The sequence below is a fragment of the Embiotoca jacksoni genome, unplaced genomic scaffold (assembly GCF_022577435.1).
Source record: "Embiotoca jacksoni isolate LCO1_2020_lvr unplaced genomic scaffold, fEmbJac1.0.p SCAF_5, whole genome shotgun sequence".
NCBI classification, from domain to species: Eukaryota; Metazoa; Chordata; class Actinopteri; family Embiotocidae; genus Embiotoca; species Embiotoca jacksoni.
The window spans coordinates 6831808-6856818 of record NW_027185403.1 but is presented as its reverse complement, the minus strand read 5'-3'; the positions used below and the strand labels follow the sequence as shown (position 1 = coordinate 6856818).

Genomic DNA, 25011 nt, shown 5'->3' with positions numbered 1-25011 from the left:
TCTAAAAACCAACAGGCCTTCACAAAAATAAAAGTAAAGTGGGTCATAGTAGAAGCATATCGGCATCTTTTTAATTATACTTATTAATGTATAATCCAACAACTTCAAAATATAAAATTTCTTTGAGTGTGAACCAGTTTGCTTCTACTCGGACACTTTGCTGAGATAAATTTAAGTAAGCGTGAACATGGGGATCCTTCACTATGTTATGTAACAATCAAATGAAGAACATAAAAAACGTACAACACAAATCAAATGTACAGACTGCTCTAATGGTTAAGGGGGAATACCTTGCGTGAAGCCAAGAACTCCATGCCTTTTGCGACTTGGAAACTGTAGCAAATTAAATCTTCCAATGTCAGGACTCGCTTATATAAATCCTCAGATTCTGTGAAACAAAAAGAACATAAAGTTTTCCCAGTGAGAAACATTTTTCATTCTGGCCTTTAAGTTTAGGACAGTAATTGTGCTCATCTAGGCATGTTGTTTAAATACAGTCAGAGTGATTTGCAGTTCTGTCACATAAACCAGCAAAAATGAAACACTATTGATTCTCAGGGGGAAACTGCAAATTTAAAGTCCCGAACTACAACATCATCTTAACAATTCCCCCTGTCACGTACTTGTCTCCTCCCACACACTCTGTCTTTCAAACATCCTTTACAAAAAAATGATGAAAACAAATTACAATTCCTTCTATTTTTTAGATGTCGGGTGAAACGTGTGCTTGTTGTCGCACTGTGCTGGTCGGCGGTCTCAGTGTGGAACTCACAAGGAGTCCTTCCACTGGCCCACCTGAGTAAACAGCTAATCAAACCAGAAATAACACATCAGAAACAACATGGCTGACGTGCCGAGCCAAAGCCAGAGAGCAGAGAAATACTCGGGTCAGGACAGGAAATAAACAGACGCCTCCCCAGACTCTGTGGGGTGACAGTGGCTCCTGCTGCAGTGATTGTACTGCTGAACAGGAGGAGGAAACGTCCCATCAGACTCCGACTAAAATAAAATCTGAGGGGAGCTTTGATTCTTAGGCAAGAGGGGTGGAGCAGAGGTGAGAGTAGGAGGGTAGGGGGGCAGGGAGACAGCAGGAGGGACAAACAGGGAGGGAGGGGGGAGGATTGCGGGGGTTGAAGGGGAAGCAAGACGTGCTTGGCCTTTACCGTCTTCCTCTTCCTCTGAGTCGCAGTAGCTCTTATCTTCGATGAAGCCAGAGCTGGCTGAGCTTCCGGTGCTGGCCACACTCTCCAGGCGGCGCTTCATCAGCTCGCTCAGCTCACAACCTGACCCTGATGACACCACCTTACCGTCCTGGCTCTGACCGGCACACATATATCATGTTAAATGAGGTTAAACTCTCGAGATAGACAGATAGATGTACTTTATTGATCTCAAACTGGGAAATTGTTGTACTTCTTGCTGACATGCATTGGGAGCTTGGTGGGAAACCCCCTCGATGCATGCAGTTAAAATGGATCTGATTCATCACAATGAGTCTTTAATTGTCAAACATAAGAATTTCCACTGTGATTTTCAAAACAGTCACTCCCTGCTAGCAGTGCTGAACTTGTAGCTACAATGATAAGAAAATAAGAGCGCTGGAAAGTTTAAATCATGCAGGCGATGACTCACCTTGTACACGATGAAGTCATCTCTCTTGCTTCTCAAGTAGTTGGACAAGTTGCCGTATTTGCAGAACTCCACTATCATCATCAGTGGTCCTGTTCAGATGGCAGATTTCTCATGAATATTATAACAGCATGCAAAAACTCACAATGGATAAACACCAGAAAGACAGAGATGCCAATTTAAACCTAAACTGAAACTTCAACAACCTAATGATGACTCAGTGTCCGTTTTGTTATTCTTTCTTTCTTCTTCTTTACATTTTATATTATGAGCTTTGTGTTTATGTGGTCAGTATTAATGCTTACCTCCAGGTTTTGTGCAGGCTCCCAGCAGGTTGACCACATTCAGGTGATGGCCAATGTGGATCAGGATCTTTAACTCTGACATCAGAGCTTTCCGTTCATTCGACGTAGCACCTCCTGTGATAATATAAACATGTACAGACTTTGTCCAGCATTGGTTGTTATATCATTAAATATTCTGATGAAAAGGAAATAAGCACGTTACATTTTCCTGTAAGCCTTTTAATCTCTCCAGCAATATTATGTTCAGGTGCAATATCAAGAAAAAGAAACAGGTCCACCCAGATTTTAGTATTGAAAAGTATTTTCATATGCTTTGGGACACAAACTTTATATAGTAAGTAAGTAATAGTACAAAACACCATGTACAAATCTGACTATCATGTGAATATATCATTTGCAGTGAAACACCCAGTGTTTAAACCATTTACTATTTTTTTCTGAGAGACTCGTCAATCACGTTCTTTATAAACTGGTCCTTTTGGAGCAGAAAACTTGAAATCAGAAGAACTTAAGAAGCTAATGGACATCTAAAACTGCTTTTGTAGAAATCAGTAACATCAGAGAAGTCTTAGCCTCAATTAGTTGAACTCTGAAGTCTCATATCTCATACAGAATGACAATAATATGTATTGAAATGTCTATTCAAAAATATGTACATATACAATAACCACATCTTTTGTTAGTATTTTTTTTTACTTTACTTTAAGAAATTATTTGCAGTTTAAAAGTGGAGAGATAAAATGGGGGGAAATGGATGGTGGATAACTGGGGATAATTTAATTTAAATTAATGAAATATGGTGGAGAAATAATAATGCTTTAAGCCCAGTGATATGAAGCAGCTTTTGATGGAGGACATACTCAACGATAAAAAACAACATAAGTGAAGAAATAAAAGGGGGAGTGCTCACATTACATACTTAATTTCGTTAAGTTTGGACAATTGTATCATGTCTTCACGTTGAATTATGAAAATCAAGATTTAGTGGTTGTTTTATGTTGCTTTGAACAACCACATATTTATGAGCTTGAAGTGAAAGCAGCCAGGGAGTCTCTGGCTAAACCACGGTCAATTTGAGGAGACCTGCTGCTTTCCATTAAGTTTGACCTACGACTAACAGCCAGAGAGGCTGTTCCTGTCAGAGCCTGTGATTTATGCCGATACATGATAAATGATAAGACAGTGAGCAATACATCTACCCAACAGCCATCATTTTGATCCCTACTGATACATCATCCCCATATCACTGATAAGTCTGCATTTTGGTTCTCTAGTGGTGAAAAAAAAAAAAAAAGCTTTAAAATCATCATTTACACATAAATCTGTGATGAATAAAAAAAAGCTATGCAAATCAAGCCAAAGATCTATTTAGCTTCTTGGTTTTCCTGTTTTCATTTTGAGCCAGCATTTGTAGGTCTGTGTGAATATTTGGAAAGACATTGGAATGGGATTGTAAATAATTCCTTGTAGAAATCAAGACCCGAGACCGAATTGTTTCCAAATGTGAGAGTCTCTAAAACGTGGCAAATATAATCATGTTTTTAATCGTCATTTTGTACTCGTCTCTTACACTTTTGAACTCTTCTTCACCTGCACATCTTGGACGTTCTAATCAAAGCTGTCAGATGTGCAGAAACTCAATCTCTTCATCAGGGACAGGGTTATAGGTCTTAGCCTTTACCTCTACCTGCACTTTGCAGGAAACAGACATTGAGTTCTTTGCTTTGAACTAATATGCCTCTCAAACATTAGTTGCACACGTGGGGCTGTAGCTTTCAGTCTGTGATAAATATTTTGCAGAAATGACATGATATGTTAAAGTCATCTGTACACATAAAACAGTAAATGCTGTGTAGTTCATGCTGTTATAAAATTTAAAAAAAAAAAAAAAAAAAAAAAAAAAAAAAAAAAAAAAAAAAAACAACAACAACCGACCCAGAAATGTGTCAGTATCATCACCTATCCAATTATGTTCGTCACAGTTTTTAATGTCCTACCTTTCAGCATTTTGACCGCAACAGTCTTGCAGGTTGAGAGCTTGTCAATCCCAAAGGCGGAAGCCTCAACCACTTTTCCAAAAGCTCCGTGGCCAAGAGTTTTTCCTGGGAAAGGAAGAAGGTATTTGATAAGTGGGACAACGTTAGAAATTCCTAAAAAAAAAAAAAATCAGACTGGGTTCAGTCAGTCAGTCACTCTGTAATTAAAGCGAACCGCTGGACTTCTGATCACCTGGCAGTTTTTAGAGAAAAATGACCCTACACCCCAGCTGCTGAGAGGGGAGACACCTGTTTCCTGTGTCTTAATCTGGCTGTGTATATCCTTACTGTGAAACACTTTTACTTTACGTTAAAAACTTTTAACCTCATATTAAAAAAATTAATTTGTCATGTGCAACCCGTAAAGTGTGGTTGGACTTCTGGTCTCTGGGTCGATATTCGCAGTTGAGGTTAAAAAAAACCAACCTCAAACCGGAAATGTCACTCTCTCTCTCTCTCTCTCTCACACACACACACACACACACACACACACACACACACACACACACACACACACACACACACACACACACACACACACACACACACACACACAGTGAGAGTAAAATTTTTGTCATTTAAAAAAAATCTGTGTCATTCAATTCATCACCACAAATATGAAATCATCAAAGACATAACATGCTTTGTTATTGTTTAACAACTGCAGAAAAATTCAGAGGTGGCTAACAGGACCTACATTTGATACATTATCATTGCCTGTTATATATGAAGTCTTTTAATATCAAACCTTTTTGTACAAATAGATATGATGGCATAGTGCTCACCTAGTCGCAGGCGGTCACGGGGAAACTCCCATTTGCTGCTGTCATACTGAAGAAGGTCATTCTGCTCGTCGAGCGGATACTCGTCAGGATCGATGATGATAGATGGACCCATTTTGTAGTTTGCTGGTTGCTGAAGTATTTAGAGGATTATCATTATGTTTTTGACTATGACAACCAAGTTTTGCACTTGATGTTAAGTGGGAAGTAAGTAAAGGAAATGTTTATGGTAACATTGAGATTCTTCCTCGTCACACATGAGTAAGCTAAAGACACAAAGATGTTTCTACACTTTGTTTGGATGAGCACATTAGGGTCTCTCAGCAGGTGCTTACGCAGTACCCTTTCATAGTTCGAAGAACTGTAGGAGGAAATGCACCCTTTATTGGGAACTGAGAATCCTTTTAGTTGTTAGGACTCTGTTTTAGGAGGCTTATTTAGCTCCTACTTCAGGGTAGGTACTTTCTCAGTACAATACGAACTATGGTAACACTGTAATACACTGACTCACGCAAGCCCACCTCCAACAATCCAAAATACCCCGGGTTGAAGAAACGTTGTCAACCATTGGCCGGCTTACAACATTTCAACGTTCTTAATGGTGGAGTGAAACAGAAAAAAGCTCTTGAAGGTACAAAGTTCAAGGGGAACGGCCCAGTGGGTAGTGCCTCTCAACAAGTCCACAGAACTGTTTGATTTGAAAACGCCTAATGTCACTTCTAACATGTTGGCAAATGATAAACTCACGTGGTTTCTGAGGAAAAAAAGGAATACAAGGCCTTACCTTCCTGAGCTTCCGAATGAAGAGGATAAGCATGAGCCAGAGGAATGTGGCTGCAGCTCCTGTACACACCAAAATGATGACCTCAACATTTGGCTTTCCTTCATCTCCTGGAAAGAGAAAAGATATCGTCAACTTCCAGCCCTTTTTGGTACAAAATTCCTGAGCATTTTTTGTGATCTCATAAGCTGTCATATTATATTGGAAGAGATTTGTGGTGAATTGTGATCAAAAGAAAACAGTCTGTTATAAATGTGCGGTTTTTGACTGAATAGTCTGAGACTTTTATTTCATGTCATTCTTTCTCATTATTGTTTATTTGTTTCCTTAATTTTTTCTGAGAGATTGTATATAAAAAGGAAGCAGAAACACACTTTGGTGTTTCTTTCTGGTTTGTTTGGAACATGCATACCACACTTTTTTTTAAAATGTTGATCTGGCTCTTATTTTCAGCAGTCCTTGACTAATAAGCCACCACAGAACATGCACACAGTGTGTTGTTGGAAGAATATTTTATTGAAGATGATGACAACACTGGTTGCATGATATCTCACCTTCACATGTGAATCTGTAATTCATTTTCCATGTCAAGGCCTTCTACTCCAATTATCTACGGTGTGTTTGCAGTCCCTTGGTGGTTCTAGCAGTCAATCTTTTTGGACTCATTAGTGGACCTCTTAACACTTCACAGAGGTTGTGTCCTCTTGGTAAGGGTCCACAGCCAAAGCCATGATAATAAAACCCAAGAAGGAATTCACTTGGCATTCCTGGCAGCCACACATTTTCTGTCAGAGGGGACTTTTCTCACTGAAGTCAGACCAGAGCCATTTGTAGTGATGACAAGAAAACATGAGGCCAAGAGGGCCTCTGACATGCTTTAATGGGGCATGCAGAAAATGCAATGACTCAACGACTTCGCCAAATAATTAGTGTATTTGATCTGCAGCGAGTATACATTGCTTCACACTGAGGAACCAGTATTGTAAATGCAGGAGGTTGGAGTATTGATATTTTTTTTATGTATAGGTAGTTAATATCCCAGAGTGACTCACCGAGCACAGTAACAACAGCACTTGTTTTCGCGATACCCTTGACATTGCTGGCTATGCACTCGTACAGCCCCTCGTCATCTTTCTTCACTCTTTCGATGGTCAGAGCTCCGTCGTCTCCCAGCGTGACACCTGAAACACACAAACCTTCGGTTAATTTTCAGTTGATGATACCATAAAGTTAAAAAAAAGTGTGGCATTAAACACTTAGGACTCTGTGCAAGTGCAGGCTGGCAGTAGTACAGAGGGAGATGAAATGCTTTTTTTTTTTTCAGGCACTTTTAAAAATTGAGGATTACACCGGCCTTGATGCAGAGTAGGGGGGGACAGTGAATTGATGCAATTATGGTTTTACTCGAGATGTTTATTCTTTGAGCAAAAACCACAATAAGCCAAAAGTAATATTTTCTGTGGGAACTCAGGGCAAGAAATTACATAAAAGTACAAGAATGCAACTGAATGCGACTGCTGAATATGTCGTCCTGATAATAGTATTTAGTTTCTTCTAGACCTTCATCCAGTTTGTGCTTTGCTGTGTCAGGTTTGTTTTTGTGCCACTGGTCGCCAAAATTCTACAAATCAGAAAAATAATGCATAGTCATAGCACATTGAATACTATTCTGAGAGGTACCTGGACTTTCTTCCACCGGAACACCATTTTTGTACCACATGATGTACGGACGAGGAACTCCCCAAGCGTAGCAAGCCAGCACCAAAGTGCTGCTACTGTTCACATCTTGATTGGTCAGATTCTGACTCAGCCATGGCCGTATTCTAGCTGCAAAAAAAAAAGAGAGAGAGAAAGATTTAGAAGTGCTGTTGCTCTACTACTGTCTTGTTTAGACTTATCAGGTGTTGTAAGGTTGTGTCCCGTGTTCCTGTGTGCTAATGTACAGTAGCATGCCCACACATGACTACACTTCTACAGAACAAATCATCTTTTCAAGGTACATCAGCTGACTGTTTGACAATATATACAATTTATAGAAATGATGTTGCAATTAGTAACAACTACTTACAATAGGAATGTAATCGGCTTTTCACATCCTCCTCTCACTTACCATCAACAAAAAGTGCAGCGGCTTTGACTTCAACCCTCTTGTGGAGCTTGAATGCTTGGCATTTGTAGCCTGCAGTGCTGTTTTGGGACACATTATGCAGATACAGAGAAAGGGAAATGGAGTAGCGGTCGAGCTGGAGACTGGACACATTGTAAGAGATCGTTTCATTCCTGGAATCCAACCACTGTAGGTCTGTGTAGAGGTAACGGGTTGCCCGACAGGTCAGGGCGACGTCATCGCCCTCAATGGCTGTCCGAGGTTCAATGCTAATTTCCTCAGGGTGCTCTGATGCGACAAATAAGAAGAATGTGGTAAATTAGGTTACGTTGAGGTACAATATCCTCAGTTACAGATATATTCAGCGGTGAGTTGCGGTGAACTAGTTAGTGATAATGAATACGGTAAATGGCATTTTACATGTGTTTTCCATGCATGCATGTATCCTGCTGGCCGGAGATCCTAATTTGGACACAAATCTGCTCATCACAAGGCCAAGAATGTCAAATTTGCAGTCATTTCCTGTTTCATCACTGTTAATTGGAAGCACGTTGCCAGCGGACAACGTTGCTGCTGGCTTTTCTGCACTCGTCCAGTTGGAGTGAGGCTGAGTATGCGCCCCAAGGGAAGCAGATTGTGCTTGTTTATTCAGTTTGCTGGAAAGCGTTCTCTGTTCCGTAAGAGGAGACAGCTGCTATTACAATTCTGTCCTCTTTTTTAGCAGCATACCATCATTTTCCGTCTTCCTCACCTCTGGAGGAGAGCAGGAGTCCTCTAAGGAATTCTCTCTCTCTCTGGGAGAATAATTTCTGGTACTTGGCATCCCTTCTATTCTATCTATTCATCTACATCACACCATCTCCTTCAACTATTCAGAGGATGTGATTCAGACAACTTTTATGGAAATGTGATTCACTCTGTTGCAAAGCTGTGTTGTGTGTCTTGTGTGCGGCAACACCTCATCCCCGCTGTTATTACATAACTGTCTCAATATATATTCATTTTGGGAACATTTGGAAATAGTCAGACACATAACAAAAGTAAATTCTCATTGCACACAGCGGCTTGCGGAGAAAGAGGAATGACCTGCTGGCACAGGAGCAGGAATCCAGTTATTCATAACTGCTTTTAAACACGTGCCACTATAGCGCTCCATATGGCTCAGGACATGTTTGCCTCGCTCCCACCCTGAAGCCGTTCAGCTACAGTGGAAGATGTTTTCAATTAATGTCCCCCTCTGATCTCTTTATTGCACAATACAATCTGCACATTCCTTCCCTGTTCTTGCAGTTCATTACAGCGAGCACCATAGATTATTTGAAAGCATTCAGCCAATGGTACAGTGCGCTTTGCAATTACAGTATAACTCAGAGAACTATTTCTGCTTTCAGCTGAGCGGTTAAGATTTAAATGTTGTTATTTCAGCTGGTGTCTTCTGGTGACCCGCTTACCATCAACGTAGAAAGGCATCGTCATTGTGCTCTTGCCGTCTTCATTTTCGGCCACACAGGTGTAATTTCCCGACCCTCGAGCCTCTCCGATCACCAGGGTACTCACAGTCTGATTGGGATCAATAAGGAAATCATTATCAATTCTTCAAAGCAGAACACAATATAAAAACATAAACAAAAACAGATTCATATCAAAAATCGACTTTCCATTGTGACTTGGACTGTCTCTGTGATTTAACCCTGTGGATTCGATCACCATCAGAGCAGTTAACAAACAAAGTGAGAGGTCAGGACCAAGCCTGGTGTGTTTTATACTCTCCAGTGCTCGACATTAATGAAAGGATACATCTGGAGTTTTAAAGCCAACTAAGTCTCCCTCAGACCTGTGCTATACATCTCGTGCCGGGCCTCCGTGTCCATTCCCTGGAAAGCACCTCTAATGCCATTCTCAATTTTAATGCTAGTAAAACGTTTTAATGGCTTTAATAGACAAAATAATAAGTGAAACTTGGGTGCGAGCCAGACTGTGTGGGGTTCTGTTTAGTGTTCATGGTGACATCTGTTTTTTGGGGGCAGTCAACTACATCAAAGGAGGTGACTGATGTGGGTGTATTGTCTGGGGTGTGCTGGCCTAAACTTCCTGGGCTAGTAGGAACTATTGTGTTGACCCTCAGAGACCCAGCTGCAGCCATGAAACCCTTTCAGCATTCCTACTTACACCATTTAAACATTCAGGCAGTAAAAGGAAAAGTGCTCTGTCATATTGTCCACTCCATGCTGATATGACATTTGTCAAAACAATGATGGCGTGGCCTTATGGTATTGCATTACGGTTATTATTCATCACAATGTAACCTGAGATTGAAAACGATCATTTAAACGATTGCGCACAGTCCTGAAGAGGTGACCTGACGAGACACACTGTGACCTCTGTGCCCACGTCCTCCCCCTGTGTTTTCCTTATGTTATGACCTGGGCCAGTCTCCCTCTATAGCGGGCCTTCTGGGGAGGCAGCTCAGAGGCCCAGCCCCGACTATGTTCTTATTCATGGGCCAACACGATTTATGTGGGGTGACAGAGAGGAATTTGCTTCCAACAAATCCCTCTTCTTTTAAACTGCTGCTTGTTATCATTGACCCTTAGTCCTAACCCTCATAAAAAACCAGCAACTGGCCACACGTAGTTGTAAATAAGTAGTACCTCTCTATTTATGTCATAATTGTATTAGAATGGATGACCTGTAAAAATAATTGTTTGGTGTGAAAAGAATTAGATGTAATTCTGAAACAGCAGTTGTCAATAAATTTCCAACTTGTGCACCAGAAATACAGTTCAAAACAGTGACCAAAAAACGTGGGATTGATTACTGATGCTTTCTCTCGCCAGTCAGTTTGTGCCCTAATTTGACCCAGCCTGCTGTGATGGGTTTCTTTAAGCCAAAACTTCAGAAAGACTGAGGAAAGGCAAAGGAGGCCGGGTCCTAATTATGTTTGGGGTAAACAGTTTTGGTTAGAGGCTTCCTCAGAACATTTGCAGTCTGCAGTTTACCCCATTGTGTGTTATGTTTTCGGTTTGTATAGCAATATGGGCAATATGTTATGCATGTTTTATAAGAAAAAATAATTCCATATTGATGCCTTCGTGCAAATTTAGCAGAAAACAATATTCTGAGACATAATAATAATATACTTTGTACTTGTCAAATAAAATCTGCTTAAAATAATAGACTATTTCTGCCTGCTTGAATGCACCATTTTCTATGTCAGATCTTCTATAATTACATGATGTGGAACCACAGTCTACAGTTATAAAGCAAAATCACAATACAAGTGGTCGGTCCTCACAGGGGCACATACGGGTACAATTGTTAAAACTTTGTTCTCAGCTTGTGGCATGTGCATGGTCATACAGCTTTTCCAATGATTAAAAGGCTTTACTCTTATAAATCTCAACAGCCGAAAATAGAAAATGATGTCGGAATAAAAAGATGTGTCTTTAAAGAGGCCCAGGAGGAGGGTGTGTGGCTTTTGAATTTACTGGCCTTCTTCATCTAAGAAAACTGAAATTAAGTAGATGGAAATAAACAATGTCAGTTATGGGTGCACCATTTGAGAAGTGTGGGCCTCAAAGGGCAAGAATGCTTTGGCTAAGACTTTTCCCCCTGTAGTAAGGCCTTTGTACCGAAGGAAAACAAGTGCAGTTAAACTAATGTGTTAGCTTTTGAATTTATGTTGTAAATTTACAGCATTTATCAATATTAGATCTTCCTTTTCAGATGTAGAACATTATGCGCGTAATTGATTTTCACATATTTTCCTGGTTACTTATTCCAACTATAAGTCATGTCTTTTTATGTTCACCAATGAATAGAAAAACACATTTTTCAAACGGGACTGCTGAGGGCCTTTTCATGGGGTTTGTTCACAGTTGCGCAAGTCAGCACTAAGGAAAAACAAAATGAATCATTTTCAGTGAACAAAACTACCGCAACACTGCCAAAAGGAGGACAAATTTTGTGAATTTTTGGATCTGAGATGTTGAATCTAACTTTCATAAAGACTTATTAGCTGTTCTGTCGATCACTAGATCTCTTCTTGATTCAGGTGTCATGTAAACCCTTTTATTGAGTTAGTCACTGTATTTGTTAGGCTCATTTCATGGTGAAAATGTATGCCATAGGTGCATCCATTGTTTATAAAATATGGAACCACTACATATAAAGTTGAACTACCTACCTTATTTTTTCCTTTAACCAGTTCGGGTTTGACGTTTATGCTCCTAATCCAGTTGTGTGAATTATTCCCTCTGTCATCAATGTTGACCTGGATTGGCTCGGTGTGAGCAAAGCAGCTGCAGAACAGAAAACATGCAACAAAACTGACCATGCTGGACCTTGAACAACACTACAGACATATATATATATATATATATATTTTTTTTTTTTTTTTTATATCAGTCTTTTAATGTTATTTTATAATTGGGAGCATTAGTGTTACATTAAAACACATCTTTTCCAGATTACATGTTCATAATGTAAAACTTGCTATCTAACTGAACTAGGAGACAAATCTGGGTAGAGTCCCGGTCGAGACCAAGCTGTCTGGGTTATAAAACCTTGAGAAAGCCTTGATTTTACACCCCCACCAGAAAACCCTTCACCGCCCGTGGCGGTGAACAATCAGCCTGATGAGTGGAGAGGCAGAGAAGGAAACAGCAACAGCGACAGGATGGGCTGTTCTATGCGTCACCTCGTACAGGAACCCCCCCCATACGTTCTGGCCAGAGGAGATAAGGTTGATCCTGAGACCTTGGTGGTCAGCAAGGGACAGCTGATAACTTCTCAACCTGGTGAAAAAGACATCCCCATATTTCTGCCCCCTTCTCTATCAGCCTTATTCCACATTCAACATAGCACACTGCCCTCCCCTCTAAACTCTCCGCAGACCCAGCATTTGCCCCTCTCCCAACTCCCAAAGATTAAGATGAGATTTGATCTTGAAGGGCTGCAAATTGGATTTACAGTGACAGGTACTTTGCAGGGTCAGGGCAGAATAAAACAAACATTTTGCACAATTGGCCTCCCACCAGGCTATAGCTGTTCCTCTGTCTCATTAGCTGCCTGCCACAGCTCCGCCACTGTTCCTGGTGCCAGCACTGATTATCTTTGTGCCTGCAGAAAGAGTTGCTTTGACCTTACTAATGCTCTGCTACTATTTATCATAAATCTGGCAAGTACAAGTGGTTGTGAGAGAATCTAAAGAATAAAATAGTGGAGACACTGTTGGATTAACACCATCTAGCATGGAACATAATTTAGTCTCTTTCAGTCCACAGTGTTGTTTTTGTCAGGAGCCTGATAACCTGAGGGTAATGGCCCATTGTTTTCCAGATCTTACAGAACACATGTGGCCTGCTGTGATTGACAAGCCAGGATCTCAGCGAATGTTAAAATTTTGTTTGCGGGTTCACTTCCAGGCTGGTATTCATGCACAGTCACTCATACACATTCTGTTCAGCTCTGTTAATAGCTCGGGGAATATGAGATTAATATATTTCTCCCCTGTTTCCCCTTCAGCCGACAGAAGCGCTGACCACAAATGAGAGGGCAGCTCTCGAGGGCTGCCAACCCCTGATTAATGTGTCATGTTCTGGGACAGAGTCAATTAAGTTACTGTAGATCTGTTTTATAGTAGGGTCCCAAGCCTGGACTGGTGGTTCTGTATCCTTCTATAGCATCTCTTACATCTGTGAGGCAGTTTGTCTCTGTGTTTGTAATTTTGATCCAGTACTGTGGCACTATTTAAGGTTCAAATGTAACTGTCCAGTTTTAAAAGATGTTGTTCAGTCAGACAGATAAACTTAAAAACAGTTTTCTGGGGAGAGCAACTTCAGGAGGGAAGACTAACTTGAATCAAATCTTTTACTCTTCTGTGAACTTGCAGCTAAAAATTTAACATACAGGTAACTGAGTGAAACACCACAGTCAGTGCAGAGTAAATGGCAGCTAGTAACATATAATTGATTTTGAATCAGATTATGTTGAGATTTCATGATGTGGTCCTTTTATATCATAATTAAAGCAAGGAACAGATTTATAAAGACTAAACATCAGTGGCTTGTTTATAAACCATTTCTAATGTTAAATCTGTGCTTAAAATATGGAAAAACAACCTTCTGAGATGCTTTTAATTAATAATAATTAATAAGATTGGTTGATGCAGGGTTCGAACTCTAATGCAAATGCCAAATTCCTTGACTTTCACTGACAAAAATTTTGATAAATGGCAACTAAAATTAAAACATGCAAACTGACTTTCACAAAAGAGTTTCAAAAATTCCCTGAAATCCCCTGACCCGTGGGAACCCTGTGGATGTTTTCCCACCATGAATGCAGGTCTACATAACATTTTGATGCTCAGAACATAACAAGAATGTGACTCACTTTTTAAATGTTGGGTCTGAGTGACACGGTTGCCAGAGCCAAGTGATGGTTGGCAAAGGCAGCCCATAGGCAGTGCAGGTAAGCTGGTGCTGTTTGCCAGACATATAGGGTTGCACGTCCACAGTGGCAAGCTCCGCCTCTGAAATAGTTGGCTTCACTGAGACAGACAAGCAGACAAAAGCAAGTACACAGACAGGCATACAAAAACAGGGGGGCGGGAGAGTGAGAGTGAAAGAGAAAGAGAGAGACAACAGGTTAGATCAACCATCAACCATCCACCATCCACTGTCCTGACCCTGCCCGTTGTGGGATCTCATAATGTCTTTATAATGAGGGACGACAATCATGATGGATAGCCATGAAAAAAAACGTGCCATTGACACCAGTTGTCCTTTAGATACTGTGTAAGAGAAGAATGGCGGGATGATTGGCTGGCCCGGGGCTGTAGGTCAAAGAACGACCCTGCCGTGGCCCATGCCTCAGTCAGTGATTCAACCATGTGCGCTATAATGAACAACAGACAGAGATACTTGTGCCACCTCAGGAGGCAGTCCACATCACCAGGCCATTCTCTGCATTCTGAACAGCTGAAACAGTTCAGCTACACACAGTGACATAGTTTGGCGAACCGCAAAAACTTGCATTCCACCACGCACGCAGGCAGGCAGGCACACAGGCGCGCAGGCACGCAGGCAAGCAGGCAGGCACGCAGGCGGGCACGCGGGCACGCAGGCACGCAGGCACGCAAGCTGTCACATCGAACAAATTCATAATCTGAAGCACTGTGACAACTCTAAACAATTGATGAACAAAGTTTAAAATAGTTCTCTAATTGATACCAGAAATCTCCCCTCACTTTGTTTATTTGCATGTGTTGTATTTTTTGTTATTCCAATAAATAAAGTTTTCGTGAAGCGGGACAGTCAAGGACCATAAATAAAGTTTATGCAAGCCAGAAGGGGTCCGATTTTTCCACTTTTAGGCACGCTATTGGGATTCCACGAAAATGTTTAAAGAATGCAATTAAAATAGCTCTGCCCACTCCTTCCCCCATGGTGAGCTTGAAGTAATGGATATACACTTCTCTGTTCTCTATAGTAGCCATTAACCAGCTACAACATTTATAGCCGCTAGTGTTAACAGTTCTCAGCATTATTTACAGAGTCATCATAATAATGAATTACATGCTCACTCCTTGTGTCTCTCAAGCTGTATACATAGTGTATAGAACATGTTGTTTGTATGAGCTGCACTGTATACACACATGGTGAGGATGCAAATAAATGCTGGAGACCATGGGGGGGGGGTCTGGAGCGGCTGGAGTCTGTGTGCTGAATAGAGCTCGGGCCATTTACATACTGCACCAAGCCCCTTCAAAAGAGCCCCAATAATCAACAACAGCTGCCCCTGCTACTTCAATCCAGCCCTGGAATCAACAAGCCCCCAAATTCCTTTCATACTAGAGCTGCTACCTGCCGTCCTGTGAACTGGACTGAAAGCAGCAGGAGCGCTGGGGCAGCCTCAGTCCACAGCCGAGGCACTGCTTCCTTTCCTCAGGATCAGAAATCGTTATCAAGTTCATGGTAATGTCTTACCGTCGACTACCAGAGTGTAGCTCAGATTCCTATACAGGCCCTTCACTTTGTTGGCCAGGCTTATGGTGAAGACGCCGGCGTGCTTCTGCTGCACATCAGTGATGACCAAGTTGAAACCAGACATCTTGTAACAAGTGGAATTCTTTTGGATAGCAACCCCATCCTTATACCTGAAAACATGAGCCGCGGAAAGGTTTGTTTGTGATGCGTAAACTATCATAATAAATCAAAAGAAAATGACTGACTTATGAGGTTATAAATTTAAGGTTCCACTCACAATCACTACACAAGCTTTATTTATTTTACTTCTAAACTGTTACATACCATGCTGTTGTGTCTGGCGGTGGCAGAGCGTTGACCTTTGGCTCAAACACAAGCCTCTTTCTGCCCTCATTGACAATGACTGTACTGGGCCGCTCATACCTATAGGAGATGTTGAGGAATGGATGTTCTGCAAAGGAAGATTTATGACAAAAACAAATGAATCAATGCCAGAGAAAAAAAGGGCATAAAGGTAAAGTTATCATCATATTATTATAGGATTACCCCATACTGCTCACAATAACTTACATGTTAAAATTCTTACTTAGTTGTATTTTGATCATTTGTAAAAAAACTTGTTATAAACCATAGAAAGTATACTCACCATAGACAATGACTTTTGCTGAAGCATTCCTGTGTTTGGTGGGTTCAAGCTCAGCTTTACAGCGATACACTCCCCTGTCCTCCATGGTAATGTTTGGCAACACTAAAACCTTGCTCATTCCAAGAACCATGGCGGGCTTGGGTTTAGGAGGCTGTTTGGTATGATGTCGATTTTCCTGAAGGCGAAGGAAGCACCGTTACCACTGCTGCTACATGGTGTGATAGTCCCTTTTACATACAGTAGTGTAAACAGTAAACCCTGGACTTACTTTTTTCCCTGGAAAATCCCAGCTGAAGTTGATTCTTCCGTTATAGGTGGTCTCCCCACTGCAGTTGAGGATGAGGGTGTCTCCGACCAACACTTTGACACGCTCTGGGGTGATCCTCACATTATTGAGAACAAGAGCTGTAAAACGGAGACAAATACAAATAGACTGTGAGATGCTGAACAGCCGGAGAAATCAACAGTAGTCTATATATTCCAATGAGAAAATTTCTCCAGAAAAACAGCACACTCACTTTGTCTCTGAGGGATGTACATTGTCTTGAACTCTTGACCGTTGACCACGGTGCTGCAGGTGAGAAAAGTGTACGTCGTGTCGGGACCATAGGGAATCTTGAACCCCACCTTTGGGTCCCATACCGTTTCCTTAACAATCTTCTCTGATATTTCTGGGACCTACAATAAAAAAAAAAAGACAAAACCGCAATATTTGATGACACTAGGGATGTCCATTAAAGATCAGTGAGCCAGATAGAACAAAGAGTGAGGCGCTCAACTTCATTTAACATGGAAGTCATGCTCTACTGGGCTCAGCTGGGGACAGACATCTGTTAGAGTGAGGCTCTAATTAGGTTTTATTGTTCTGTGGTGTGTAACCTCTGCAATCATTTATGCTCATACCACTGCGGACTCGGAAAAGGATGTACGTGCCTGCTGCTGTTTGTTCTCATGTCAGGAGTTGGGCTGGGAGAGGAGGCGAGGGAGAGTAGGAAGGAAAGAGAGCAGGAAGGAGGAGTGCCGTAGATTTACTGATAGCAGGAAGGTCACACAAACCGCTATCTGTGCCATCAGAGTCAGAGATGTTTGTCCACAATAGGCACTATGGCAATCAGTTGTATATCAGTCACGGATAGGACAAAAAAGCACACACCTTTGTGGTTGGCATGGCAACTTTTGCATGGTCTAATGTTGCTGAAGACAAGTATAAGCACTTCTTCTGGGATCAAAAATTACAATCCTCATGCTAAGTTACCTGTTGTTTCCTGTGACTGGACACAGTCTGTTCTGTTTTTCTACTGCATTTCCTGATGTTTGTAAGCGAGGAGGGATTAAATTTAGTCTGAGATTCTATTCTGAGAAAAACACTCTTGGAGCACCTTCCTGCTCTTACAGGAAGTAGACAGGATGACTCCCTTCGCTGCGCCACTGTCCCCGGTTTGTTTCTGTGCAACAGAGTGACTTAACACACACAGGGTGTGAGAACCATTGACACGCCCTAAGCATAGAGATGACAAACGAGGATACCCTGCTGCGGTATTTATAGCAATCTTGTGATTTTCTTCAAAGTCCATGTCCAGCAACGTCTATGGAGCATTGTGTATTACAATATATATCCAGTACAATATAACAATTCACCCCACAAGTGGAAGGCATGTGCAGAAGGTGTGACATTACTGTCTTTGTGAGGCCTTACCCCTGTCAGTGACACAGCAATATCAGGAGAGGATGTCCGGCAGGGGACCACGAGGCTCGTCTCATGCCTGTAGATACCCAGAACATAAGGTGTAGAATAACGGGACTCCACCAATGGTTGCTCGGGATCTAAGGGACGAAAATGAAGTCTCCAAAATAAGTGACATCTTCAATACAGGTCAGACAGAAACTGCACCTCAAAGCATACCAAAGCATACATTTGGATAAACTTGTTTTGCAGAAGAATTTACAGCTTTTATTCTGGAAAACATTAAAAAAAAAAAATTCAGTGATTAGCACTATTGCCTCACAGTAGGAGGGTTATGAGTCCAAACCTGCTGACAGGCTGAGACTTGTCTATGAGTTCTGCATATTCTGCCCCTGTGCCTAAGTGGGTTTAGAAGTGTGTTTGAGTTTTCCCCCACAGTCCAAACACATGGAAGTTAGGATAACTGGTGCGAATGTGAGTGTGAATGGTTGTCTGCCTTTTTGGGATATGCGGTTGTAGCATTAGTTATTTCAAGCCAGCAGAGGACAGAAAGAGCTCTTAGGCTAGTGGTGCGTTCCTACCGGGGAGCCAAGCATCACACTACAACGGTGGGAAATTTACAGCAACACAAACAATTTGTGACTGGTGTGAGGTCAAGCATTAATAGTGTGATAAAGGAACAATTAGTTGAAAATAATCTCATAAAGAACTGAGGGGACTTGAAAGGAGGGTGTCGCTAAATTAGTAAGTGGTAGACTAAACACAGGCACAGCAGACGAGGCAAACCACATGCACATCTAGCTTTACATAATAGCTTATTGTGTGGGCCAATAGTTAATAACTTTATCTTTATACCAACTGTTTTAAATTATAAAAAAAAACATCTAGGTCAAATGGGTTGAGGCTGACATTCAAATCTGCTTTCTTTCTGCTGCCCAACAGAATCTCCACTTCAATGATACTGAAACTGTAACCAGTGCCATGTGACGCTTTCGTGAAGACTTGGGAAAACAGTAGCTGAAGCAGGAAACCACAGTCAATGACCAGGGCTTCCCGTGCAATCATGCTCACCCTTTCACCTCCAGAAGAAACCACAGTACCACTGAAACTACTTCCTTTCGACCTCTCTCTCGCTCTGAGAAGGAGACCTGTGGCAACCTCAGTCTGACTGCCAGTAGATTAAAGTCAGCATCCTGCACGTAAGCAATAACTGCAGAAACACCTCGTGCACGAGATTCAGTAACTTCTTCCTAACTTCCTTGTTTCTTTCTTTTGATATTTCTTCTTGTCATCTACTTGACTAGTGGACTCTTCTAATCTTGCTGCAGTCGATGATTTTGAACTCTTTTACCTTGCAGGAAATATCAGATTGCTCAATTCCCATTTCATTGTGTTCATTAAATGCTGCTATTTGTGGGTTCACTTCAGTTCACCCCTCAACTGGCATCAGCAGATGACAATCATCCTGTGAAAATCTTTTTTTTTGTTATCCCTAGTTTTCCATGAATTTCACAAAAACAAACATAGCAAAATTGTGTATATAAAAAAAAAAAAAAAAAAAAAAAAAAAAAATTAAAAAGAGAAAACTTAGTCCCATTGAGATCAAGAGAGACCTTATCAGTGTTATACTGTATTTTATAGAGAAGTTCATTGAATTTCTAAACAACATTACATTCAGTTTTTCTCATGCATTTTGCAAACTTACATTCTGGACTGGAGGGGATAATTTTATAATCACAAATCTGAGAAGACGGCATAAGTTTCTGCTGTGCAGGTCACGACCAATACCCCATGTGAAAAACGCTTTGCAGGTCTCACCTTGGAAAAAGACATAGGTTGATGTGATGTGGACTGAACCAGCTTTGAAATATTTGCAGGTGTATCTTCCCATGTCATTGGCACTCAGGTGTGTGACGGTCAGTTTGCTGCAGTGATGACTCGAATTGCACTGCTCCACCTTCACCCCCTCTGATGGGATTGATCGTTCGCCATCGGCAAGTGCCCAGTGCAAGACGCCATGTCCACTGACAGAAGACAAGAAGGGACAGGATTAGATCAAGACAATGTCTCTTAAATCAGTCGAGTTGACTAAAGGTTTGATGATTGAGGCTACTTGATTGAGGTGACTATTTGATATGACACATTAATATTACTTTACTGTTGATTTGTTCTCTGTAAAAAAATAAAACACTGTATAACTAGGATCTATTTTGAGGAGAAGTGTCACAGCTGGCAAAGGCCTTACAAGCCTTTTCAGTTCAGGATGGCAGCGGCTGCTTCTGCCCTTGGGACTTTCTGGCTTGATGGTCATTGTAAGTATATTTTGAGTTAATCTTGAGTTATCCAACAACTTGAACTTTCACATGGGAACATGTTTTTCTTGAATGATGTGCTCAGCTAACACATTCTTTCCACACAGAATCAATTTTAAAACTCTCATTAAAGAGATCCCAGAGGAACATCAAACATGTCTTGCATACCACTGCCTGTGCCTGCAGAATTTTGGGTCAAACAAGCTCCAGTTCTCATCCAATGACAGAAAACAAGACAGCACTGTATGGGTCAGGCGTCTCGGTATACGGCCTTGTAGGGAAACATCACATTAGATAGATGTGAATTACTGAACATTCTTCGCAGGCCTACAAAATGATGCAATACCCTAAATTCTTCACAAACGTGAATGCAGCACAGTTGGGTCCCACCACCCCGTCAAGGAATGGCTGATAAATGTGGACCACCATCACTGGTTCTTGTCAAGGATTGTCTCAGCTTCTTTGTAGCCAGCAAGTGTACTGAGACCGAAGCATGAAGCGTTTATTTTGCCTCTGGCCTTTCTGTCATGTAATGAGACCCCAAGTCTGAACTTTTTAGCTGCGGTGACTGTTCAGAAACTCCTGACTGACCCCTGATAACTGACCAGAAAGAGGCAAGAAAAACATGGAGCCATAATCTTGTTTAATTATCACAAAAACAGACTGAAGTCACAGTTTAGTACAGTACTTGAGTGGATTTACTGGTGAAATGTTACATTTAGAACTGACTGGCATTGACACCGGTGGGTGTGTTAAGATACATACCTGCATGTGAGGATTAACAGATCATCCTTTTGAAGAATGAGTGGATTGTCAGCGGGCAGAATGTTAGGGGAGGGCTCACTCTCCGAGTGTCCTGTTGAACACACACATACAGTGAATTTAGGGAGAAAGCTCAACAAACCTGCACATTCACAGCATCTCTCAAATGGTTTGTATCTGTCATTATTGCACTAAGCATGATGGAAGTTGGAAATTCCCACGAATCACTTTAGTGCTGGCAATGTGGTTTCACTTTGTGCAGTACTGCTTCAGCCTCCCATGCAAGTGGTTGTATACTGTGAGCGCACTGGGGGTGTTTCCGGCGCTGAAGGGCAGGTTGCTGAATGGATGGTCTGGGATGAGCACAAAGGAAAGGCAGAGTAAAGGTGGAATCGAGGGAGATGATATGGAGAGCAGCTGTGCCACTTCACCAGAAAGGTCGGAGCAGTCAGAATCAGCAAGAACTGAGGCAGACCCCATCTCTTACGTTTTTCCTCTTTTTGGAAAAGCCATCTTTCATCTAATATTGACCCCGCACTCTGAATGCTGTTCTTACAGTAGCATGCGGGACAACAATTTGTCTGACTCAAAGGTGGCCACTTGTGCAGCCAGCTGAATCTGTTGAGAGGTCTCTCCAACAGCGATCAACATAGGGAAACACTGATTCCCTCTGCTATCCAGGTGTCAGTCCGACATGTGATTTCCTTCTTTATATTAAGGTCCCAGGAAAGCTTGTCATTGTGGTCAAGTTTATGAAGTCTATCCTCCAAAAATGAAAGTCTTCAGGGAAACGTTTATTTGTAGCACTTTTTTTTTCATGACAGTTACACAATGTAAAAGTGACACATGTATGTTCACATATGAGTTCACATGCACCTGGAAACCCACACCAGCACACCTGCATTTACAAACCCATGCATTCACGCATAGAAAAGCACTCACTCACACACATCCACCTAGTATTTGTGTATTATTCAGAACAGCTGTCGAGCTAAGAATGAGCTGATACTGCCAGTGTTGGCAGTGGTACTCAATATCCACTTCCTCACAAGCTATTATAACATCATTGTTTTATTATCCAAGGTTAAGCTGAGGGGAAGGGTTGGGGCTTGCACTCTTTCATGTTGCGATACCACATGCTTAATAGACAATCACATAATATGCACTTTTTTTAAGTTAATAGCTGTAGTTGGTCTATTTGCAGCTGTCAAACTAATTTCCTTAGAAGCTTTCTAATCTGCAGTGTTCTTGCTTCACATCTGCAAACTGGCGCAAGTTTACGTAAATTAATTACTGGAAACAAGAATAGTGACTTAAACAAAACTCGACATGACTTGTATTATGTTGCTGTCTGCCAGACTAATTTCTGCATGTTCAAATTGCCTTGTTTTTGACTAAAGTTCTGATTTGTATATAAATGCTGGTATCCAACGTAACCAAAAACATCATCTTGACCTTGAATTGCACAGACAGCATGCTCATCTTTTATAACTAGCCATTTTTTTTTTTTGCCCTATTCTCCCCAGTAATGCACTACAGATGGATAAATCAGCAGGGGCCTCCAGCAGCCCCCTGAAAAAAATACTGCGGAAGAAAAGAAAGAGAGAAAAAACTATCCCGTTGTTGTCTCTCTACACCCAAACCCTCAAAAACTCCCACCTGCCTGAGTGACTGCCCAGCGCTGACCTCAGCAAGCATCCCGACAACCCTAACCCCCCGCAACAGCTGTGTGCTGCATTCCTCCAGGATATTGCCTGAAAAATGCTAGAAATTGTGCTTATTGTGTTGGTTCAAAGAGGCCTAAAGCTGGTTCTCATTAAGAGCCATTAAAAAGAGGGCAGGCATGCAACAAAAAGAGTGAAGGAGTGAGAGTGAGAGAGAGAGAGAGGCTGGAGTGACTTCTGATTCAGTCAACTCACGATGGGGTCTTCAGCAAGTCACACAGCATCAAACTGATGATTGACACAGGGCTAAGTTAACTAAGATTAGACCAGGATCCCATTTGTATGTCCTTGTCCTCACTTGGCACTGATTAAAGGAAGTGGAACAGGACATGGTGTTTGGAAAAACATTTGTGGTAGGTTCACGACAAGTCAGAAAATAAAGACAAATATTTCAAACGTTTGGTTTCCAGGATCTACTCTACACTATTCTGAAATGTTGGCGGCAGAGACAATGCTAAAATATTTAGTCTGAAAGAACAGACAAACAATGACAAAGGCTGAGTTCTTCAAGCCAAAGGTTCAGCAGTGCAGCTGAAAATAATGACACACTTTCCTTACATCAAATTTAAAGGATTATGCATAACATGTAACTGATTTATAATCATATAATCAGAAAAAGAGCATTGGTTTGATGTGTTATGACATGGCGAAGACATATTTTGAGATATTTGAACTGTGATGCTTTGAATTGTGATAAAAAAAAGCATTTAAAAATAAACTTCTCTGGTTAGTTATTATATTTGTATTATTGTTATTTGAATTATTGTCTCATATTTCTAGACTGATTTGCAGCCATGTCTATTGGTATTTGAATCCAATAACTACAGCATGGTTACCACTTTACAACAACATTATAAAACTAAAGATTGAAGATACAACAAACCGTTACAGAGACCAGTAATAAGATCAACTATAGAGGCGTTGAGGGAAAATGTGAAAGGAAAGGTTGGCCTAACTATTGGCAAGATGTCACCAGCCTTGTTGTTGCGGCACACTGCCAGTAACTCATGGTTGCGTAATAAAAATCACTATTACTGTATGAAATGACTGTACTGTCATTGAATTGAACAGGAAACCCCAAGTCACGGCCCTTCAAGTGCACAGAATAATGTGCGGAATTCCCTTCTCTTTTACAGAAAATACTCTTCATCTCCCTGTACTTCCTCCCATCATGAAACAACGCGACTGTCTTGGGAGTCGGTGGGAGGGTGGGTGGATGGAGGTTGGAGGGTCTTTTTATGGTATTTTACAAGGTAAAATTAACAATACAGCATGATGATCCTTTGTCCCTTGCACGTTTGTGAAAACAAAGGACAGAAAGAAGGTGGAGAGTGAATTTAACAAAAGAGTAGAGTACGGTCGCCCTCGGTGAGTCATCTTCACCATAGTGTGACCATGGTGACAGGAGCGCAACAGTTGCCAATCTGCAGCAGTCACAGACATAGGTTTCCTTTGAAGGTTCCAGGGGACGTGTGCAATATGTTTGTCCTGTTTATACTCTAATAATTGTAAACCAATGCAACACACAATACATTAACATTATCATGTTGAACTTTTTTCAATATGATCTCTCAGTGGGTAGTTCCAGGTTACTACTTCAAAGGGAATTTGGTACAACTCAATTACCTTTTAATGAACTTTGGCTTGATTCATATCCGCAGATGTACAAGTTTAAGCATGGCACCGGCTCACAGTGTCACGGTATCCTGCTGCACGTTGATTTTAGGTAGAGTTGAGATTGACAAATTTACTAAAGGCTCAACACTAAACACAACACTTAACCTTTGAGAAGACCTGGGGCCACCTGCCACAGTAAGAAGTCGCTACCACTGCTCTGGCTGTGCAACATGTAATCCTAAAGTATTCTCTCACACAGAGTCCTTCTGAAAACCCTTCACTTTGCCAACTGATAGGTTAAGACAACAGTTACGGAGAGTGCCTTTCTTATTAGCCGTATATTAGCCTTTGGAGATTTGGAGGCAAGATGCCCCAGACTCCACTTAAAAAAGCAAAATAAAGGAACATCTGGCCATGATGGGTGGCCATTCGAGGTTACATAAAGCTGCGTTGAGCCAACAAGCCTCCAATCTCCAGCATGTGACTCCTAAATAGTAAACCCAGAGGATTCCTGTTCCATAATGTATGATTAAGACTAGTAGGCAGACAGAAGCTCCTTGAAATTAAAATCTCATGCAGGATTAAAAAAAAAGATTGCTAGCTGAAGATGGATATGCCTCGTATAGAACAGATGTTGC

General features: G+C 41.3%; 1 protein-coding gene across 1 annotated transcript in view; it reads right to left on the bottom strand.

Annotated features, from left to right (window-relative positions):
- kdrl (kinase insert domain receptor like) overlaps positions 1 to 25011 on the bottom strand; it is a 45109-nt gene that overhangs the window by 17136 nt on the left and 2962 nt on the right. The window contains exons 2-22 of the mRNA XM_069171218.1: positions 21036 to 21126; positions 19777 to 19982; positions 17971 to 18098; positions 16793 to 16952; positions 16543 to 16679; positions 16275 to 16449; positions 15953 to 16079; positions 15629 to 15798; positions 14034 to 14190; positions 11827 to 11941; positions 9092 to 9200; positions 7644 to 7928; positions 7214 to 7360; positions 6586 to 6714; positions 5537 to 5643; positions 4756 to 4885; positions 3932 to 4036; positions 1935 to 2048; positions 1633 to 1721; positions 1164 to 1317; positions 291 to 388 (exon numbers count right to left, since the gene is read on the bottom strand). Coding sequence (XP_069027319.1) covers positions 291 to 388; positions 1164 to 1317; positions 1633 to 1721; positions 1935 to 2048; positions 3932 to 4036; positions 4756 to 4885; positions 5537 to 5643; positions 6586 to 6714; positions 7214 to 7360; positions 7644 to 7928; positions 9092 to 9200; positions 11827 to 11941; positions 14034 to 14190; positions 15629 to 15798; positions 15953 to 16079; positions 16275 to 16449; positions 16543 to 16679; positions 16793 to 16952; positions 17971 to 18098; positions 19777 to 19982; positions 21036 to 21126 — 2933 coding nt within the window. The remainder of the gene's footprint in view (positions 1 to 290; positions 389 to 1163; positions 1318 to 1632; positions 1722 to 1934; positions 2049 to 3931; positions 4037 to 4755; positions 4886 to 5536; positions 5644 to 6585; positions 6715 to 7213; positions 7361 to 7643; positions 7929 to 9091; positions 9201 to 11826; positions 11942 to 14033; positions 14191 to 15628; positions 15799 to 15952; positions 16080 to 16274; positions 16450 to 16542; positions 16680 to 16792; positions 16953 to 17970; positions 18099 to 19776; positions 19983 to 21035; positions 21127 to 25011) is intronic.